The sequence below is a fragment of the Haliaeetus albicilla genome, chromosome 15 (genome assembly GCF_947461875.1).
Source record: "Haliaeetus albicilla chromosome 15, bHalAlb1.1, whole genome shotgun sequence".
NCBI classification, from domain to species: Eukaryota; Metazoa; Chordata; class Aves; order Accipitriformes; family Accipitridae; genus Haliaeetus; species Haliaeetus albicilla.
In genome coordinates, this window is record NC_091497.1 from 26,912,409 (window position 1) to 26,929,795 (window position 17,387).

At 37.6% G+C, this 17,387-nt stretch overlaps 1 protein-coding gene across 5 annotated transcripts in view; it reads left to right on the plus strand.

Annotated features, from left to right (window-relative positions):
• The window catches only part of DIAPH3 (diaphanous related formin 3), a 238,535-nt gene extending 222,599 nt beyond the window's left edge, over positions 1–15,936 (plus strand). For 3 of the 5 annotated variants that reach the window (XM_069802603.1, XM_069802605.1, XM_069802604.1), the window contains one exon: positions 13,200–15,936. In XM_069802603.1, the coding sequence (XP_069658704.1) occupies positions 13,200–13,456 (257 nt within the window). In that variant the 3' untranslated portion in view covers positions 13,457–15,936. Of the gene's footprint in view, positions 1–7,640; positions 7,686–9,424; positions 9,471–13,199 lie in introns of those variants that run through there. The other 2 variants (XM_069802607.1, XM_069802608.1) reach the window with 2 other exon arrangements.
• Positions 15,937–17,387: the final 1,451 nt, after the last annotated feature.

Below are 17,387 nucleotides of genomic sequence, written 5' to 3' on the forward strand. Positions count from 1 at the left end.
CTGACCCAAACTGATGCTCCATACCATATGATGTCACGCTCAGCAATAAAAACTCAGGGAAAGCAGGAGGAAAGGGGAACGTTCGTGGTTATGGCGTTTGTCTTCCCAAGCAACTGAGGCCCTGCTGTCTGGGAGGTGGCTGGACGTCTGCCTGCCAGTGGAAAAGAGCAAATGAACTCCTTATTTTGCTTAGCTAGCATGCACAGCTTTTGCTATCTGTATTAAACTGTCATTATCTCTATCCATGAGTCTTTTTGCTTTCCTTCTATTTTCTCCTCACCTCATAGAAAAGGGGAGTGAGCAAGAAGCCGGATGGGTGTTTGGCTGTTGGCCAGGGTCAACCCACAACAGTAATTCTTTTATAAAGTATTACGTTACAACCTGAAACGTATTTTGAAAGGATTACATTTTTTTCCAACTTCCTTTAGGAAGTCAGTTCACATGTTTTATGCTTTAATGTGTCATAGTATGAATAATATTTAGCTGAATGCCCAGAGTAACTGAAGAAAGAAAAGCATTAATGCTAGTTCAGATAAACTTCAGTGGTCTTTGCTGTAATCTGTTGTCCTCTGAATGCTTGCACTGTTCAAGCATTTACATTTAACATGAGAATGCATTTGACCGTGCATGCTACAGAGAAATAAGTTAAGCATATATTTTTCTCTTTGTGACTGGCTGGCCTTGTGTATTATTTTAATTACCCCTCAGGCAGTCTTCTGATGTGTGATCATGTGCAGGTCAATGTTCTGCGAGTCCTTCAACATGACAGTTCATAGAATAATTATCCTGTCATCACACCTTGATTCATTGTTACGTCGTTTCTTGGGCTTTTTCTCTTACTCACATTTGCTTAGCAACCAGAGCACACGTCTCTTATACTTATTATTCAAGTAATCACCCTCTGCAGCACATAGATGCAGCAATTAAAGCTTTACAATGAAGTATATTGTTCTGTGTAGAATCCTCAGGTGTCAGGAATTAAAAATTGATTTTAAATGGTGCAGGCCGCCTTCAAACAGCTAATCTGTGTTTATATTAAACAAACAAGCATACTAACAATTCTAAACAAAAAAAGTGATAGGTCACAATCAATAGGAAATGGATGATAAAATTATATTCTATTCTTAAAGTGCTTAGTCTTTTTTAGAGATTTACCAATTTACATGCAGCTCTGAAATGTCTAAGTGCTGAACATCTATTTTAGATATGTTTTTTCAGATGAAAATTAATTTTATATCTACTTTATTTACTCTTACCTGTATTCTTTGTAAACATTTTCTGGCTAATTTTCAAATTTTGGTAAATTTCACAGCAAATTATTATTAGAATGAAACTCAAACACCCAGAAGCTGTCAAGATGGTTCAGTGATTTAATGTTGGGGTCCTGCAGCTTTGACTGTAATCAGCAGATGCTCTGGCATTACCATAAATGTTTTCTTAACTGTCTGTGTCAAAAAAAAAAAGAAGATTTTTCCTGTTTGGAGTCTGTGGTTTCCAATTAAATTCGGTTTGGCTTCTTTTGCATAATTAATATACTATGATGATCTCTAACCATTTGTTTTTAATATCAGCTTTTGAGCTAAACACATTTGCAAGGCTGCTTCATAAGTCAGAACAGACAAAGGAAAACCAAGTCTATATGTAAGAATCCTTTGTTTCAGTGGCTTGGAAGGTCTTACTGCCTTCTGCCTTGATTTCTCAGTGAGTCTAAAGGGTTTGGTTTTTCAGTCGATCTTATTTTTTCATAGACTACGTAAAATTTTCTCTCTAAGTTCCCCTGTAAGGGAGAGAGGTTTCTTCTGTAAGCACAAAGATGTATTGTGTCTTAAATTTCTTAAAATTTAAAAAATCCTCTCTTACATAGCAAGATTAACTTCTGTTAGCTGGTTATCACTAAACAATAATTGCGTGCAATTGATTAGGAAAGAGGAAACTGGAAATGCTACAGTTGGCTTCTGATTTTTTTTACACACCAAAGTGGCTGCTAAGAGTCTAATTGTTAGAATATAGGGCAGTAAATACATTCATCACGTGAAAAATGTATACCATTAATGATTTTAAACACAGCATTTTGAATTCACAATGACTGGATTAATTACCCATGACAATGTGTCTCGAATTTGTCTCATATCATAATTCAGTAATATTTGGAAGAGTCAGTAAAAGCCATCTTTAAAAAATAATTCCACTTTTAGACTCTGTTGAAATCCTGGTCCCTTTTCAAAGCAATTTGTCACACTTGCAAAGTACAGTTGTTGGTGTCAAATACACTTACAGCTGGATCATGTGTGGAGTAGAAACATTTTTTTATATCACGTCTCTCTCCACACATGAGCAAGGCCTAATTACAGTCCATCCCAAAGAGAAGAAATAATTAAGTGAAAGCACATAGCATTAATTAGAGCTTCATGTAAAGAGAGAGAGAAGAATTGTCAAAGGAATATATATGCAATCTTGCAGAGCAAGTGGAAGATGAATCACTTTTCCTCTGCCTTTATTTCCCAATATTTAGTTTTGTATGAGGATCTTCTTGTGTACTATTTCCTGCTACACAGTTTCAGTCTCCTTGATGGCATGCTTTTGACGGTTTTCTGCAGAGCTTTTGCAGAGGAAAGAAAGGACCATAATAATAATGCTTGAACAATTAAAGTTACATGAACTAAGATGATTTGGCTTCATCCCATCTCCAGGGTATTCATGAAGGCAATCTTGGATGTTAGTTTACACGGGTTGAACTTCACAATCAGGTCTGCTTCTGTCTTGTTGAGAAGCACCCATGCTATAAAGAAGCACAGATATCTTTAAGCTGACATCAATGTTGTGTAAATCTTTTTTCGATCTACTTAGGATTTGGAGTTCTCATAAATACTTTTCCAGTTTAGTAAATCACTACGCTTTCACCTGCCACAGCAACAACAGCATGCAGTGCTCTCTGTTGCCCTTCTTCCCTCCAGAGACTTGTTTTAAAAATGTTTTAAAATGAGAGGTGCCTGAGAGCCATATGCTATTCTTGCAATCTTTAGGATAATAGTGAATGACAGCCCACTGTGCCTGTGACCAGTGTGGGCAAGAACTGCCCCAGGACATTGGTCCTGTGCCTGTTACAGGAATGTGAGAAAACTATGTTTCTACTCAACTATTAAAACTAACACCCACCTAATTTACTTTTAGCTCTAGCCTCTCATCTTTATGTTGCTCCCAAAAACGTTTGCACAACTCTGTAGATCCCTTTTCCTTTAGAAGCAGACTGATTCCTTAGGAGAGAAGTGCAACAGGTGATGAGGGAAAGACAATTTTTCCCATTGGTTTGATCTGACATTACAAAATATTTGTGCTCTATCTCCAGGCAATGCAACCTACCAATACTCTGATTGCTGATATAAACCTGGGAATGGAAGTTTGGGCTAAAAATAGGAAATACAAATTGTATGGTTTTGTAGCAGTTATTAGAATAGTTAGGGAATAGATTGTAAACATTTAATATCAAGAATAGTAGATAAGAAATAATTTAGTGTTACATTCTTAAGGCAATTACTAGACATAGTTCCATAGGTTTTTTAAAATATCTATGCTAAATAGTGAATACTTAACAGAAAAAACAATGTTATTAGAACTGCAGTGAGTGGAATCTCATAAATATCAGGTGTCTTTAAGACTTGCTTTGTTGTTTGGATTTGTTGGGGGTTTTATTTTCCAGAGGTAGGAGGCTTCCTACTGTGGTTTTTTCCACAACAATTGGTAAAAGATGACACAAGTTGTGTGTTTCTTTTCCATTTTGGTTATTTTCATCAGCTTATTACTTATCATTACCCATTGCAGCTGCCAGTGGCTTTCCTTTGATGGCAGCAGTCTTTATGCATATTCCTGAAATTCTTTATCAAAGCATACCTTGAAAGCAGTATTCATCTATAGGTAGATGCTATGCAGACAGGTTTGGGGACTAAATGTGCCTACTGCTCAAAGGCATCGGGGGCAGTTTAGGATGTGGGATCTACATAAATTATCATCGGCTGAACAGAGGATAGCTTTAGACTATGGACCTTTATGTATCTTGTCACAGTTCACTGACTTACACAGTCATCATTTTTGACTCTGTTAACTCTAAAGACGATTTGGAATGGCAAGGTACAATATACTTGTGAACAAAATAAAAAAACCCAAGTAATAAACCACATTTCAGGAGTTTAAAATAGTCTAAATATGTTAACTTCCGGTTTTATCATTGTAATTTCCTGGTAATTTCCTGATCATTTCCTGATATAAAGAAGAGCAAAAGTTGATGTTTATCCTATTTGTACCTTGGGAGAAATCCCATAAACAGCTAGGCTGCATAACATTTCTGGCCACTGCCTGAAGACCCACTGCCACAGGGTATCCATGTGGATCAATATTTATCTTTTTACCCCCTTCGTCCCAACATAAATAAGAAGATTAATTTATTATTTATTAATACTAAGGTTTTGCCAAATCATTTATCCATTTTGAAATTAAAAGACTTACACATTTAGTTTTTAAAGAATGATTCAAACTGTCTGTCCTGGTTTCAGCTGGGATAGAGTAAATTGTCTTCCTAGTACCTGGTATAGTGCTATGTTTTGAGTTTAGTATGCAAAGAATGTTGATAACACACTGATGTTTTCAGTTGTTGCTAAGTAGTGTTTAGACTAAAGTCAAGGATTTTTCAGCTTCTCATGCCCAGCCAGCGAGAAAACTGGAGGGGCACAAGAAGTTGGGAGGGGACACAGCCAGGGCAGCTGACCCAAACTGGCCAAAGGGGTATTCCAGACCATGGGACGTCATGCCCAGTATATAAACTGGGGGGAGTTGGGGCAGGGAATCACCGCTCGGGGACTAACTGGGTGTCGATCGGCAGGTGGTGAGGAATTGCACTGTGCCTCATTTGTATATTCCAATTCTTTTATTTTTACTGCTGTCATTTTATTAGTATTATCATTATTAGTTTCTTCTTTTCTGTTCTATTAAACCGTTCTTATCTCAACCCATGAGTTTTACTTCTTTTCCCGATTTTCTCCCTCATCCCACTGGGTCGGGGGGGAAGTGAGTGAGCAGCTGTGTGGTGGCTTAGTTGCTGGCTGGGGTTAAACCACGACACTGTCTGCTCTAAAAATCAATAATGACCACAAAGTAGGTTTCTGGTTTTGAAGGTTATGATTTGCAGTTTCCTAGAAACTCCTAAATGTGCCTTCATTTGGGGAAAGATGCGTGAGAAGACACAGAAGATCCACTGTAATTTGGAGTGAAATAGGGAGGATGCCAAACTCCTAAATCAGAATTAGCCATCAGACACCTTCAGAGTTTTCTTCTCTCACTTACATAAAAACCTTGGGTGATTTCTGTCAGTAGTATGATCCACACTTTTGTTCTCTTTTCATCTTGACAGGCACTCAAGACTTTCATTTAAATCCCAGTAACTTATAGTTGCATTTCTTGTAACAAAAGTCATTGCCATATTAGAGGTGAGAATATATTAGTTTAAACAAAGAAATTGGTCCCTACTCAATGCAAATGCAAAATACATTTGGAAAAGATAGGAAGAAGATTGAATGGAGTGATCAACAGGCACTTAAAGTAGTCTTTTAGAAGATGTGGGTAGGTAAGGAATTAAAAGAATTTTTAAAGGCTTTTCTTTAGGGCCAAGTAAAAGGAAGCTGGTCCAGCATAGTTCCTCTCATCACAGATTAGTTTGCTCACAGTTTGTAATAGATTTTCTTTGAAATTCAGTTTCTATAAATCCTCTGCTAGCCTCACTTGGCACTGACATACTCTATTCTTGCCTTTGAAATGAACAAAAACCCCTATATTCACTGTTTCTGAAAACTTTGTCTCATCTAAATTGAACTTACTGATTAGCGTTTGTTCTTTGTGTTTCACACCTTTTTAACACAATACTCAAGAACAGCAGCAACTTTTAAATGAAATGTGCATAAAAATTATTTTTTTTAAATGTTCCAAAAATCAGTGGCACTTTTCCATGCGTCATTAATTATTGTCTGCTTTAGATTAGTCAAGTTGTGAGCATTTAGCATGAAATACTAAGGTGTAAGAAATTACTTATCAAGCAAAGATCATTCGAGTATAGCTACCACTCCTTTAGGTGTTAGGGCTGGGGCTGCAGGGTATAACTGAACTAATTGGTAACAACACACAGCACTCCTTTAACATTTCAGGGACATTCTCCAATCCTACCCTTGTCAGTCACAGAAATTGTTGAAAAATATGCAACTAAGAAAAAGTGGCAATAAAAAGTATTTAAAGTATTTTCCATTATACTATCCAGCAAGGAGCTATCCCATTTTTTGAGTGATGTTATGTAGTAGACACGGACCTTCTAGCTATAGCAGTCTTTCATATTATGTCTAAATTCTGCTTCTGGGTGGTAAGGCAGGCTTTTAAGAAAGATAATTGTGTCTTCTTATGTTCTAACACCAATGCCAAGGTCTGGGAATGGATTTTAGAAGGCCAACTTTGGGCTGTATAAATGACATTAAGGAAACACGGGTACCTGAAAAAACTCAGGGCTTGCAACTGTCCAGTATCTTAGGCACTAACAGGAATAGGGGATCAGTGCAGGAAACGAGACTCCCATTTCATACTTGAGAGGAAAACAAGAATTAATGATTTTCTTGTTGACATTTCTGATAGTAAAAAGCCAAGAGTTTGGAATCTGGAAGTTCAAAATGACAATTTTTAGAATTGGTGGGGTGTTTTAATGGGAAAATTTAAGATTTCTTATGGCTAAGCTTATGTGGTGTTTTCTTCTCGGATAGCAGCCAAACTCCCACTCAGCCGCTCATTCAGTCTTCCCTTTGGTGGGGTGGGACGGCGAGGGGAATAGGAAGAACAGGAGCAGGAAAGCTCATGGGTCAAGATAAAGACGGGAAGATCACTTACCAGTTACTGTCACGGGCAAAACAGTCTTGACTTGGGGAAAGTTATTTTATTGCCAATTTATATATATATATAACTACTGATCTGGGTACTGAGAAACAAAGAAAGAATCTAAACACTTAGGGAAAACACACTCCTCCTGCTTTCTCAGGTTCGGCTTCGCTCCAGACCCCCCTCCTACCTCCTTATTATCACCGCAGGGTACACTCGGTCCCATCAGAGAGGCAACTAATGGCATAAAGGGGCGACAGGCTCGGCCGTGCCCTGGGGTGGGCGGGTTGGAGCCGGCTGGAACCGGCTGTGTCCGGCACGGGGCAGCCCCGGCCGCTCCTCACAGGGGCCGCCCCACGGCCCCCCTGCTACCAAAACCTTGCTACCTTCACCCAATCCAGCTATCTACTTTAGAGCTGAAGCTAGATGCAGCTGAAGTGGGAATTCAGGACCTCCACTTTGTCCTGAACTTAAAAACCGAGGTCCTCAAAATGTCTGCCAGCAGTGGTCACATTCAGCCTTTCAAAACAAGAGTCTACCTAAGTAAATCTCAACCGTCTGAAACATAAGCCAGTATTGCCCAGTTTATATCAGAAAAAGTAGTTCACGCTTAGAAACTGTTTTGCGCGTTTCCTCATATCTTCAGCAAAGCACCAGGGATGCTTTATACTTTGGTATTGGCAAGGGAACCCTTTAGGAACATCTCCAGACTAACTTCTCATGGGTTTCTGTTTATTTAGGTGGAGCATATGGGGGTATACACTGATATCCTCACAAGGCTCATGGTGTGTGACCATTGTCTAAATACACTTGGTAAGGTTGCACTGGGACACGCGTGATGACGCGGTTAGTGTAATTTGTGGAAGATGGCCAGGACTTCCAGACAGAGGCTGGACTGCTGCAAGCATTCCAGCTTGTGGGAATGCTCTGCAGTGGCATCCAGAATCAGCACATCACACTGTTGTCAAAAACACGTCCTCTTTTCCCCTGCTCTTTTGCTGGGAAAACGTGAGCGCAGCACCGACACGGTGGTGCAGCTTTTCCCTGACTTTCAGTTCCATGGATCAGGGACACGGAACCAGAGACAAACTACAGCACCGCACTGGGGAGCCAGTGATGAGGATTACGGCTGGGGCTGTTACTTTTCCCAAGCCAAACCCATTTGGCATAGGGACATGCCCTCAGAGTAGCTTCTAGCACAGGCAAGTCATGACTTAAAATATAAAAATAATTTGCAATGATAGTAAGGTTGGTACGTGAGGACTTTAGGAAATCTCGGCATAGACATAGCTTCAGGAATATGATGTAGCATGCAGATCACAAGCCAGAGAGATCAGAAATATTCCACTGGGTTTTTGAGCATTTTTCCCTGTTAACTTGGTAAAAGATGTAATGAGGTTGTAACTGCAATTGTTCTTTCTTATGTTACGATTTTGTCATGCCCCACATTGAGATGTATGACTGGAATACACACATATAATACCACGTAATGCAGTTGTCCTTATTGTATTTGCAACTTTATTTTTCAATCGGTGTACAAGTATTTACATAAAAACTAAATATGTCCTTAGTATCAAGACTTTTATTGAGAAACTATGCAATGAAATAAAGCTTTTCAAAGTCCTTTTTTATTTTAAATATTTATTAGTCATTTTAAAAAAATCCGTATCTCTTCTTTAGTGAGTCTCTTGCAATCATTTTTGTTCTCTACTAAATTTAATATATAACAGTATTATGCAGGATTTAAAAATCTCCAACTGATCATATTTTGCTTCCCCAAGTTCACAGCAGGCAGGTCTCATGCTGCTGATTTTTTTTTTGTTCACATACTAGTGCACAATTTCCTTTTTCTGAATATAAAGTATGTAGCCTTTAATAGATTATAAGCATATCATTGTAAGTTATTCTATGCTAGGACACCATTTAAACTATGGAAAGCTATTAAGCACAATTTTCTGTCAACTGAATTTCCTGAGCATTGCTGTTAATCAAAGTAATTTTAAAAGACTTGTATCTAGATGATGGTAGCTATTTGGCTCTGGGTTATGTGACTATGATTTTGAAATGTTTTTGATTAACAGCAATGTTCAGGAAATTTGTATCTGTCAAAACTGAATTTTAATAGGTCTGAAGGACCCACAAGATTTAGATATTGAACAAGGGAAAGAAAAAGATTTAAATGCCATGGAATCTGGACACCGAGACTTTAGTAGTGTACAACACGATCTCTGCCTAACCCGTGCCTGGAAGCATTCAGTAGCAGTGAAGTCAAAACTATTATGGGTAAATGTCTTCTCACCCCAGTGTTTAGAAAACTTAAACATGAATTCAAAGTTTTTGCTTTTTTTTCATCTGCAGAGTGGTTGTTGTGATACAGGTGAACGACAGGTTTTGATTACTAAAAGTGACCAAACATTAGAAATTTGTCTCAACTAATTCCAATATATACTGCAAATTAATAAGTTCTGGTTTTATCCAGTGATTTTTAATGTCTGATTTCTTTTTGTCTTGCTACTGCCGGAAGGTACACCTTGCTACAGTAGGTGGACAAATAGCGCATCTCCAGAAATGTAAGCTTTCTTCTTAACAAGATGTCATGTAGAAGTGCCTTTCCATGAGTAGTTTTCTTTTAACCTTCTATAACTTTATTATATTCAATTCTTTAAAAGTGTATTTGAACCAAGGTGTGTAAGTGTGTAAATATATTTACTTTATTCTGCAATTTGTTTCACATATAGTTTACTGCCAAAAGCGCAAACCAAATGGACGTATGTCCGTGATGTAATGGCTCAAAGTAGTTTAGGAAAAGTCTGTTAATATCTGTATGGTTTGTGGATTTTCTGTGGGTACCCTTGCTCTAGAAACGTAGGATTAAAATGGTGGCCAATGTCACTAAGCCATCTCCTTGCTGTTGCAGGCAGCCATGTCAAAATTTGTCTTCAGAAACAGATCAAATTCCAGCTTATAATTGGTTATGGTTTTTTGCTCTCACTTCTATATGTGCATTCCAAAACTTCATTACTCTGATGGTTCAAAAGGTTTTAATTTCTAATAGAAATATATTAATGGCTGTTTATTCTTGTGCTTACTTTGTCAGTTAATCTCAACTTGGGGCTTTTCTTGAAAGTAAATAATTCTATGCTTTATAGCCTTTATCACACTGAACTAAGGAAGTCCAGCTCTTCTATTGTTGTGATCAAAGTTACATGCTAACCTTGCAGCAGCTTGCAGCCTTGTAGTTTCAAATTCATATGCAATGTGCATTGGCTTTTTTAAACCACTATAGCGCAGGATTTGAGGGAGGTGTGGTAACAATCCAAAGTCATGCCAGTGGAATGGATGGGGTACCAAATCACCAATGCATGCAAGTTTTGAATCGGTGTGTGAAGCAGTACAGGGTGTTTAAGAGTTTGGGTTTAACACAAATTAATTCCTGCTTGATTAAAATAAAAAATTGGCAGGGTAGACATTAATTTCTGAGGAATTAGTGAGACTTTTTACCTTGCTAGTACCTAAACTAACTTTAAACTTTGACTTAAATGGAAGTGATCTTTCACTCTGATAAGAAGAATGCCACTAGCAGCATGTATACCTCAAGTATTACAGCAGTTAATTCTTTAGGGGCATATTTACCAAAGTGAAATCTAGGACAGTATGTAAATATGTATGCTTTCTGAGCCAGGCCAAGCAAAGTTCAATGTTTCTGAATGAAATTCACAACAGCCAGTTTACTAAGCAGGGAACTGCCTATCTACACATCTGCTAATACTGGACATGCACTTAGGCGTAGCAATGCTATAAGGAGAAGCTCCTCCTTGATTGAAACAACATATACAGTAAAGATGCCACATGTTTTAGGAAGCAGCTGAAATAACTTTGACATGATAAAACTGGACTTAGATAAAATGTGTGTCCAAATTATTTTTGTAATTCACACTACCTGCTTAGTATTTTTTGTAGCATGGCTGAGACCAAAGTGTTCTTGTTATTTAGGAAGTGCTGCTAATCACTAGGTAAAGTGTCATGTATTAAGACCACGACACTTTGTGATTTTTCCAGTGAATCGTGGCATCTTCACTGCACAGCAGTTACAACAGATGAAACAAGGACTACTCACATAAACTGGCCAGTGATTAAGGCACTTTCCCAATCCCATTTCCCACTGTTGCAGGACCCCTCAGACTGAAGGGAAAGACACTGTCCTTCAAGTTGAATGCTCCACTCATTAGTCTATGCCTAGAAAGTCACAAATATCAACACGATTGCTGCTGTTTTAAGGGGGGGGGGGGGGGGGGGGGGGAGACACAGCTGTAGTCAGCTTTACCCAGTCACTATCCCCACGCAACAATTCCAGATTGTAAGCAGCAAGTTATGGGATACACCTTCCTGCAAGGCTAAATCAGTCACCGAGTTTCAAAGTGGGACAAGACTTTACATAGAACCCGACGTCTACTACTTAATAGCTAACTTGCCGCAGTTCCCTGCTTAGACTATTTGCTGCTCTAAATCTCACTCTAAGGCACCTTACTCTGCCCCTCGCACACTATGAGAAACTGGGGAAAATATAGCAAGATTTTACTTTGAGGCCTCAGTTCATAAGTGTTCACCACCTCTGTTATTTAGTCTAGTTCATCATACCTAATTGATCCTCATGCTTGAGTGTTTTGGGGTGAAGACTCCGCTGAACTGCAAAGTAGTTAAAATTTGGTTGTTGGTACACTTGAGAAGCTTACTTTCAGGGCCTAATTTATTTTTTTGCCTTTTTGTAAGTCCAACACCTATACTTAATCTCTGATTATATGACAGTATGTTTTCTTCTACTTTAAACAAATGTATTGATCTTCAAAACACCAAGTATTTTTTCCACTGCCCCTAGACTGAATGTAAACAAAAAGGGCTATGGTGCAGCTAGTATTTTGTATATTGATACAGGTAGCATGCTTTTATCAGCCTGCAAATATGTGTTCAGAATCGATGACTATAAACATTTAAGTAGAATGGGATATTTAAGAGTGTACACAACAGGGATATTTTAATTATATGTGATGGTTTTATTATATGTAATTATAAAGATGTGTTCATACCCAATCTTTGGCCTCCTGTAATTCAGGAGAACTGAAATGTGTGCTGCTGCATCTTCAGGGTCAAATTATTTTCCATAGTATAAAATGGAAATTACATTTTTCAGCTAAGTGCAAAATTTGGCTGTTATCAAATTTTAATTAAGAATTGGTTATCTGATTTAGAAGATGATAGAAAGAAGGTATTTATTTTCTTCCACTTGCCAAAAGGTGATCGTACTTACAAAATTTGCTGAGATTGTCCAAGAAAGTGTGTAAAATCCTCATCCATCACCGAGGGCCCCTGGTCAGGGAATGACAGTGCAGTAAATATCTTCAGCAGCTGCCTTTTAATGTACAAGCTGTTTTCGGTAGGAATTTTCAGCACTCACATAAAACACACTGTCATGAGTGACTGCCTGTGCTCCAAAGTCATTACTACTGGGATGATGGAACATCTTTCAGCGAATAACCAAAAAACTTTAAATGTCATGTCAAGTTTGTTGAAGCCATTTTCAAGCCTTGCTCAAGGTTACATGAATATTGAGTACACCTGTTTTTAAAAAGTTTGAGATCTATGAGAGGGACCACTCCTATGCTGGTTTAGAGAACAGTAACTTGATTGGGGGGGGAACAAAAAAAGAAATCTGTCTATTAATACATGTCAATTGAGCAAAGCTTCTGGATATTGACTGACTGCAACTTCTTGTGACAGTCAATGCCAGTACTGTTTAGCAAAAAGTAGCAAGTTATGCAAATTCTTAAAATTACTTAGCTGTAATTTCCTTGGCACAAAGGAAAGAAAAATTATTACAATGGATAATTAAATTGAAATAGATTTTTTAAATACATTTTAAAATTTGAACAATTAAAAAAATACGTAAGTAATGTAATTTACCAGATAAAATTTTGGAAGACACTGAGAGGTGGCGAGTACTCTGTTTTCTCCTTGATTCCAGTAAGAAAGGAGGATCCCGTCAGGCTCTATATGTGATTTTATAGGAAATATGGATGCTAATCTAATGGAGTCATGTAAAGTCTGTATCAATTCCAAGGGACCAAGCCCAGTGCTTTTGAAGTGATAATATTTTTTGTCTTGCTTCCTTGGCAATTATTACTCCTTCTAGTACATCATCTGCATGTAAAATTTTGTCTGATCAAGAGGTCTTTTATATTACAAAATATTGAAACTGAGTATTTTAATAGTGAAGCAAGGTTTGTTTGGTTTATCTTCTGCAGAGAACCAGAAAGGGCAACTAGAGAAATCATGTTCGCACCACAATATCAGTTTAAACTTGACAAGAAGCCCAGTCACCAAAGAGGTTACTTATGATATGGAAACAAGTTCTACGGCATGGAACAAGGCTGTTGGGAGAAAGGAAACCTGTCATGGAGAAGGCAACAAAGAAAAGAAAATGGATCGTATTGGGTCTCCTTCTAAGGGAGAAACCATGCCAGAAGTAGAAGCTCTCCTGGCAAGACTGCGAGCACTATAGAATAATCATATGAAGGATTAAATCAAAGCTTAAAAACAAGCTATGATAGCCTACATCTTTAAAGATACACTAATTTTCTATTATTGACATTACATACTTCTGAGTTCCGAACTTCTCTATGGATAAATGATCTACTTCTATGCTGTTCATTTGCAAGACTGTACAAAATGATACTATAGTTTTGTGTAACTGCAAGATTATTTTTATTGTATGTTTTTACCTACTGAGCATACAAAAAATATCAGAAGAAAACAGATACTAAATTATTCCAAGGCACAATCCTTTTAGTGGACAAACTGCTGACCACATGTTTTGAGAGCTTCTCAAAATAGGAATATCTTTTAAATATTGTTAAATCATCATGCCTGGGAATAAGGGTCAGTAAGTAACAGAAAAGGTAATCTTAGTTTTTCTACTGCAATTTCTATACTTAAGAGATTTTAGCACCTAAAAAGTATTATTATAGCATTGTTTGCAATTATAGTAATAGGAACTATGTATCATATAAATCAGCCATATTCCAGTTTGAGTTCATCAAAGAGCACCAAAGCTTGCTGAATTATATATATATGTACAAAATGGAAATCCATGGACAGTGAACAAAAAATCTATGCAAAAAATATACTTTATGTGTGATTAATATATCACTGCTGTTAAGCTTAGTTATGATTATTATATCAAAATAATATATACAATTTCTGTGATTGCAAAGTTTTGCAATTGTGTCCATAGTGGGGGAAAATGTCTTCACAGTTATTTACCAGTGTAATATTTTATCTTTTCACATGTGAGTTAATATGTTTCTATAGAAGGAACATGTAATGGAAAAGGTTTTTACAATTGGTTTTTCCCAAACTCATTTTCCAGTAGCCCATAAAGTCTTATTTGCTGGCACAATAGGAATCTTGCACATAATTGCATCTCTTTTATCGCACTGTCATTGTACATTGTTACATGTTAGCTATCGTATTTATTAATTGCACATCATAAAGAATCGCTACCTATGTTACCAAGTAGGAAGCTACTATTAGTATCTTTGCTCCATTATTTAAAGCTTCGTTATTATAAGAGTGTATTAGGTAGCTAATATCTTTCTTCTAAATTACTCTATTTTTCTTTACAAAACGCTGAAAAATATGTCTTTCAATAAGAGTCAGTTACACGAAACCAGTGTTTCAATGCTCCAGTGCTTTTTATATCCTTGTTTAAGTTGCCTTCGTACTTCCTGCACTAAACATTAATAAAGTTAATTAGAACTCAGAAACTGGGCCTGTTTATATGTACTGCATGGAGGGTTTTTCAGCCGTCATGGGAATCAATCTCATGTTTCTGGGGCTGCTGTAACTGTCATTATACCCTCTAATTACATTTCCCGCCTTAGCTGAAAAAAATAAGAGGTATAAACAGAAGTCAGGGAAAGATACAGAGAAAGCCTATCAGACAGTTATTTCTTCAGCTCTCCTTGCAAACAACGGGCAAAGCTGTCATACAAGGCCACCTTTGGTAACTTGAAATTGCATAGAGTAACCATAGAATTAGGGCTTAATGCAGCTTTAGTGAATAACTAGAAATACAACTACTACTAGTTGTTCCCCTAAGGTCTTCTGCACCTCCACTGTTAGACTTACTGCCCCCATTTACAGCGTGCGGTAAAAATTACTATCTGCAAAGTACGATATGCTTGACTAAACAAAATGGTGATTCAAACACAAAGAAAAGGTATGTTGAAGGAAAAAAAAATAACCATTCACTGGCTGTCTTCAGCTGCTGAGGATGTGCTAAAATAAAAGAGCTAGGAGTAGAGAACTGTCTCTGAAATATTAGCAGGGTGACCTACCAAGTGAAGGTGGAAGTACAAACTCATTTTCCTGAACACAGTAAACTTGTTCATTTAAATTAGCGGGTAATACTCCACAGCGGAAAACTGACAGTTCAGGACACTACTGTGTAGTTTATCAAGCAAAGAAAAGTTACAAAACTATCTATCTATCTACTGAAATTTTCAATGAACAAAATGCTACTAGCAGCCTAGCATCTTCTGATTTTAAAATAAATATTTACATTTAAATTTATAAATCTTAAGCTACCTTTTCTTACAGTTTGAGAAGCTTTTAGAAATGTATTCCAGGGCTTTTAGTCCTTCTAAGATACTGTGTTTCTGAATTAATCCTTTCAAGCAGCCATCAAGTTAATTCACAGTTTCTTTTGTATTACTAGGAGAATAAAAAAAGCTATACATCTTAGAATCCGTGTAAATACAGTATGTAATTTTTTTCCCCTTCAGTATTTCTTTGTACCATCATAATTTGATGTATTCAGAGTTCAAGTACACAGTCTAGTTGAAGTACACAGTAAGTTTTCTTTCTACATTTCATCTTTCTTTAACTTCACTTAGAAGCAAACAAATACACAGGACATTTTTGATAGGAAAAAATGATTGTATTGCCTAATGAGTTCAAGTAAAAATAACTTTGAAAGTATTATGTCTATATTCTTTTTCTGTCTTTTATGTTTTTATTAAAGTATAAAACTTAGCTTCTAAATTATATGGAGTAAATTGCTTTAATTAAATTTAAAAATTAATTCGTTTATTCAATCTAAAATTTAAAGTTAACTCAATCTAAAAAGACTTAATGGTGTGTGCTAGTTACTTTTAGTAAGCCATTTTTTAGTAAGTATCAAGTCTATTCCTTGAAGTGAGGGATTGAGCTATATACCACTTGTGCTAGATATTGAAGGAGGTTTCAAATACCGTGCAAAACCCTCTCTTTCTGTAATTCACACCTGAAAATTAAATCCTTATAAAAAGAGCTTCCTGATTTCTTCAAACATGACTGTTCAGATAAAAGCATTTGAAGTAATCTTGCGAGGTACATTCCACTGCTCCTTCTCTACCTGAGCAGCAGACAGAAGGCACAAATGCCCATGGCTTTTCTTACCAGTAAAACTGTAAAGGTCTAACACATCATTTTGATTCTTCACGTTCATTTTGGATGACTTTTCATTTCACTCAGTGTGCTGGTTTTGGCTGGGGTAGAGTTAATTTTCTTCATAGTAGCTGGTATGGGGCTATGTTTTGGATTTGTGCTGAAAACAGTGTTGATAACACAGGGATGTTTTGGTTCCTGCTGAGCAGTGCTTACCCAGAGCCAAGGGCTTTGCTGCTTCTCTCCCCACCCCACCAGCGAGCAGGCTGGGGGGGCACAAGGAGTTGGGAGGGGACACAGCCGGGACAGCTGACCCCAGCTGACCCAAGGGAGATCCCACACCATACGACGTCATGCTCAGCACATAAAGCTGGGGAAGAAGAAGGAAGGGGGGGATGTTCGGAGCGATGGCGTTTGTCTTCACAAGCCACCGTTAGGCGTGATGGAGCCCTGCTGTCCTGGAGATGGCTGAACGTCTGCCTGCCCATGGGAAGTGGAGAATGGATTCCTTCTTTTGCTTTGCTTGCATGCGCGGCTTTTGCTTTCCCTCTTAAACTGTCTTTATCTCAGCCCACAAGTTTTCGCACTTTTACCCTTCTGATTCTCTCCCCCATCCCCCTGTGAGGGAGGTGAGCGAGCAGCTGTGGGGGTCTGAGCTGCTGGCTGGGGTTAAACCATGACACTCAGTAAAAGAATTCTGATTACTACATCCAATTTTTACTTTATATATACACCATATTATTCATGGCAGTGGTCTAAATTCATATGTAATATTCTAATATTTTGACCTTATCAAAATATGAGTGTTTGCAATCAGTCTCTTCAAGCTGCATGCAACCAATCTTGACACCTGGTTTGTGGACTGTAGGTAATATACTAGTCTGTGTAAATCCAGAAGGAAAAATGATGGTGGCAACTTTATTACAAAATAGTACAACAGCATCAGGACGTGGTGGCTGCCCTGAGATATGATACTGCTCTGAATGAGGCACTTCATTAAAGGA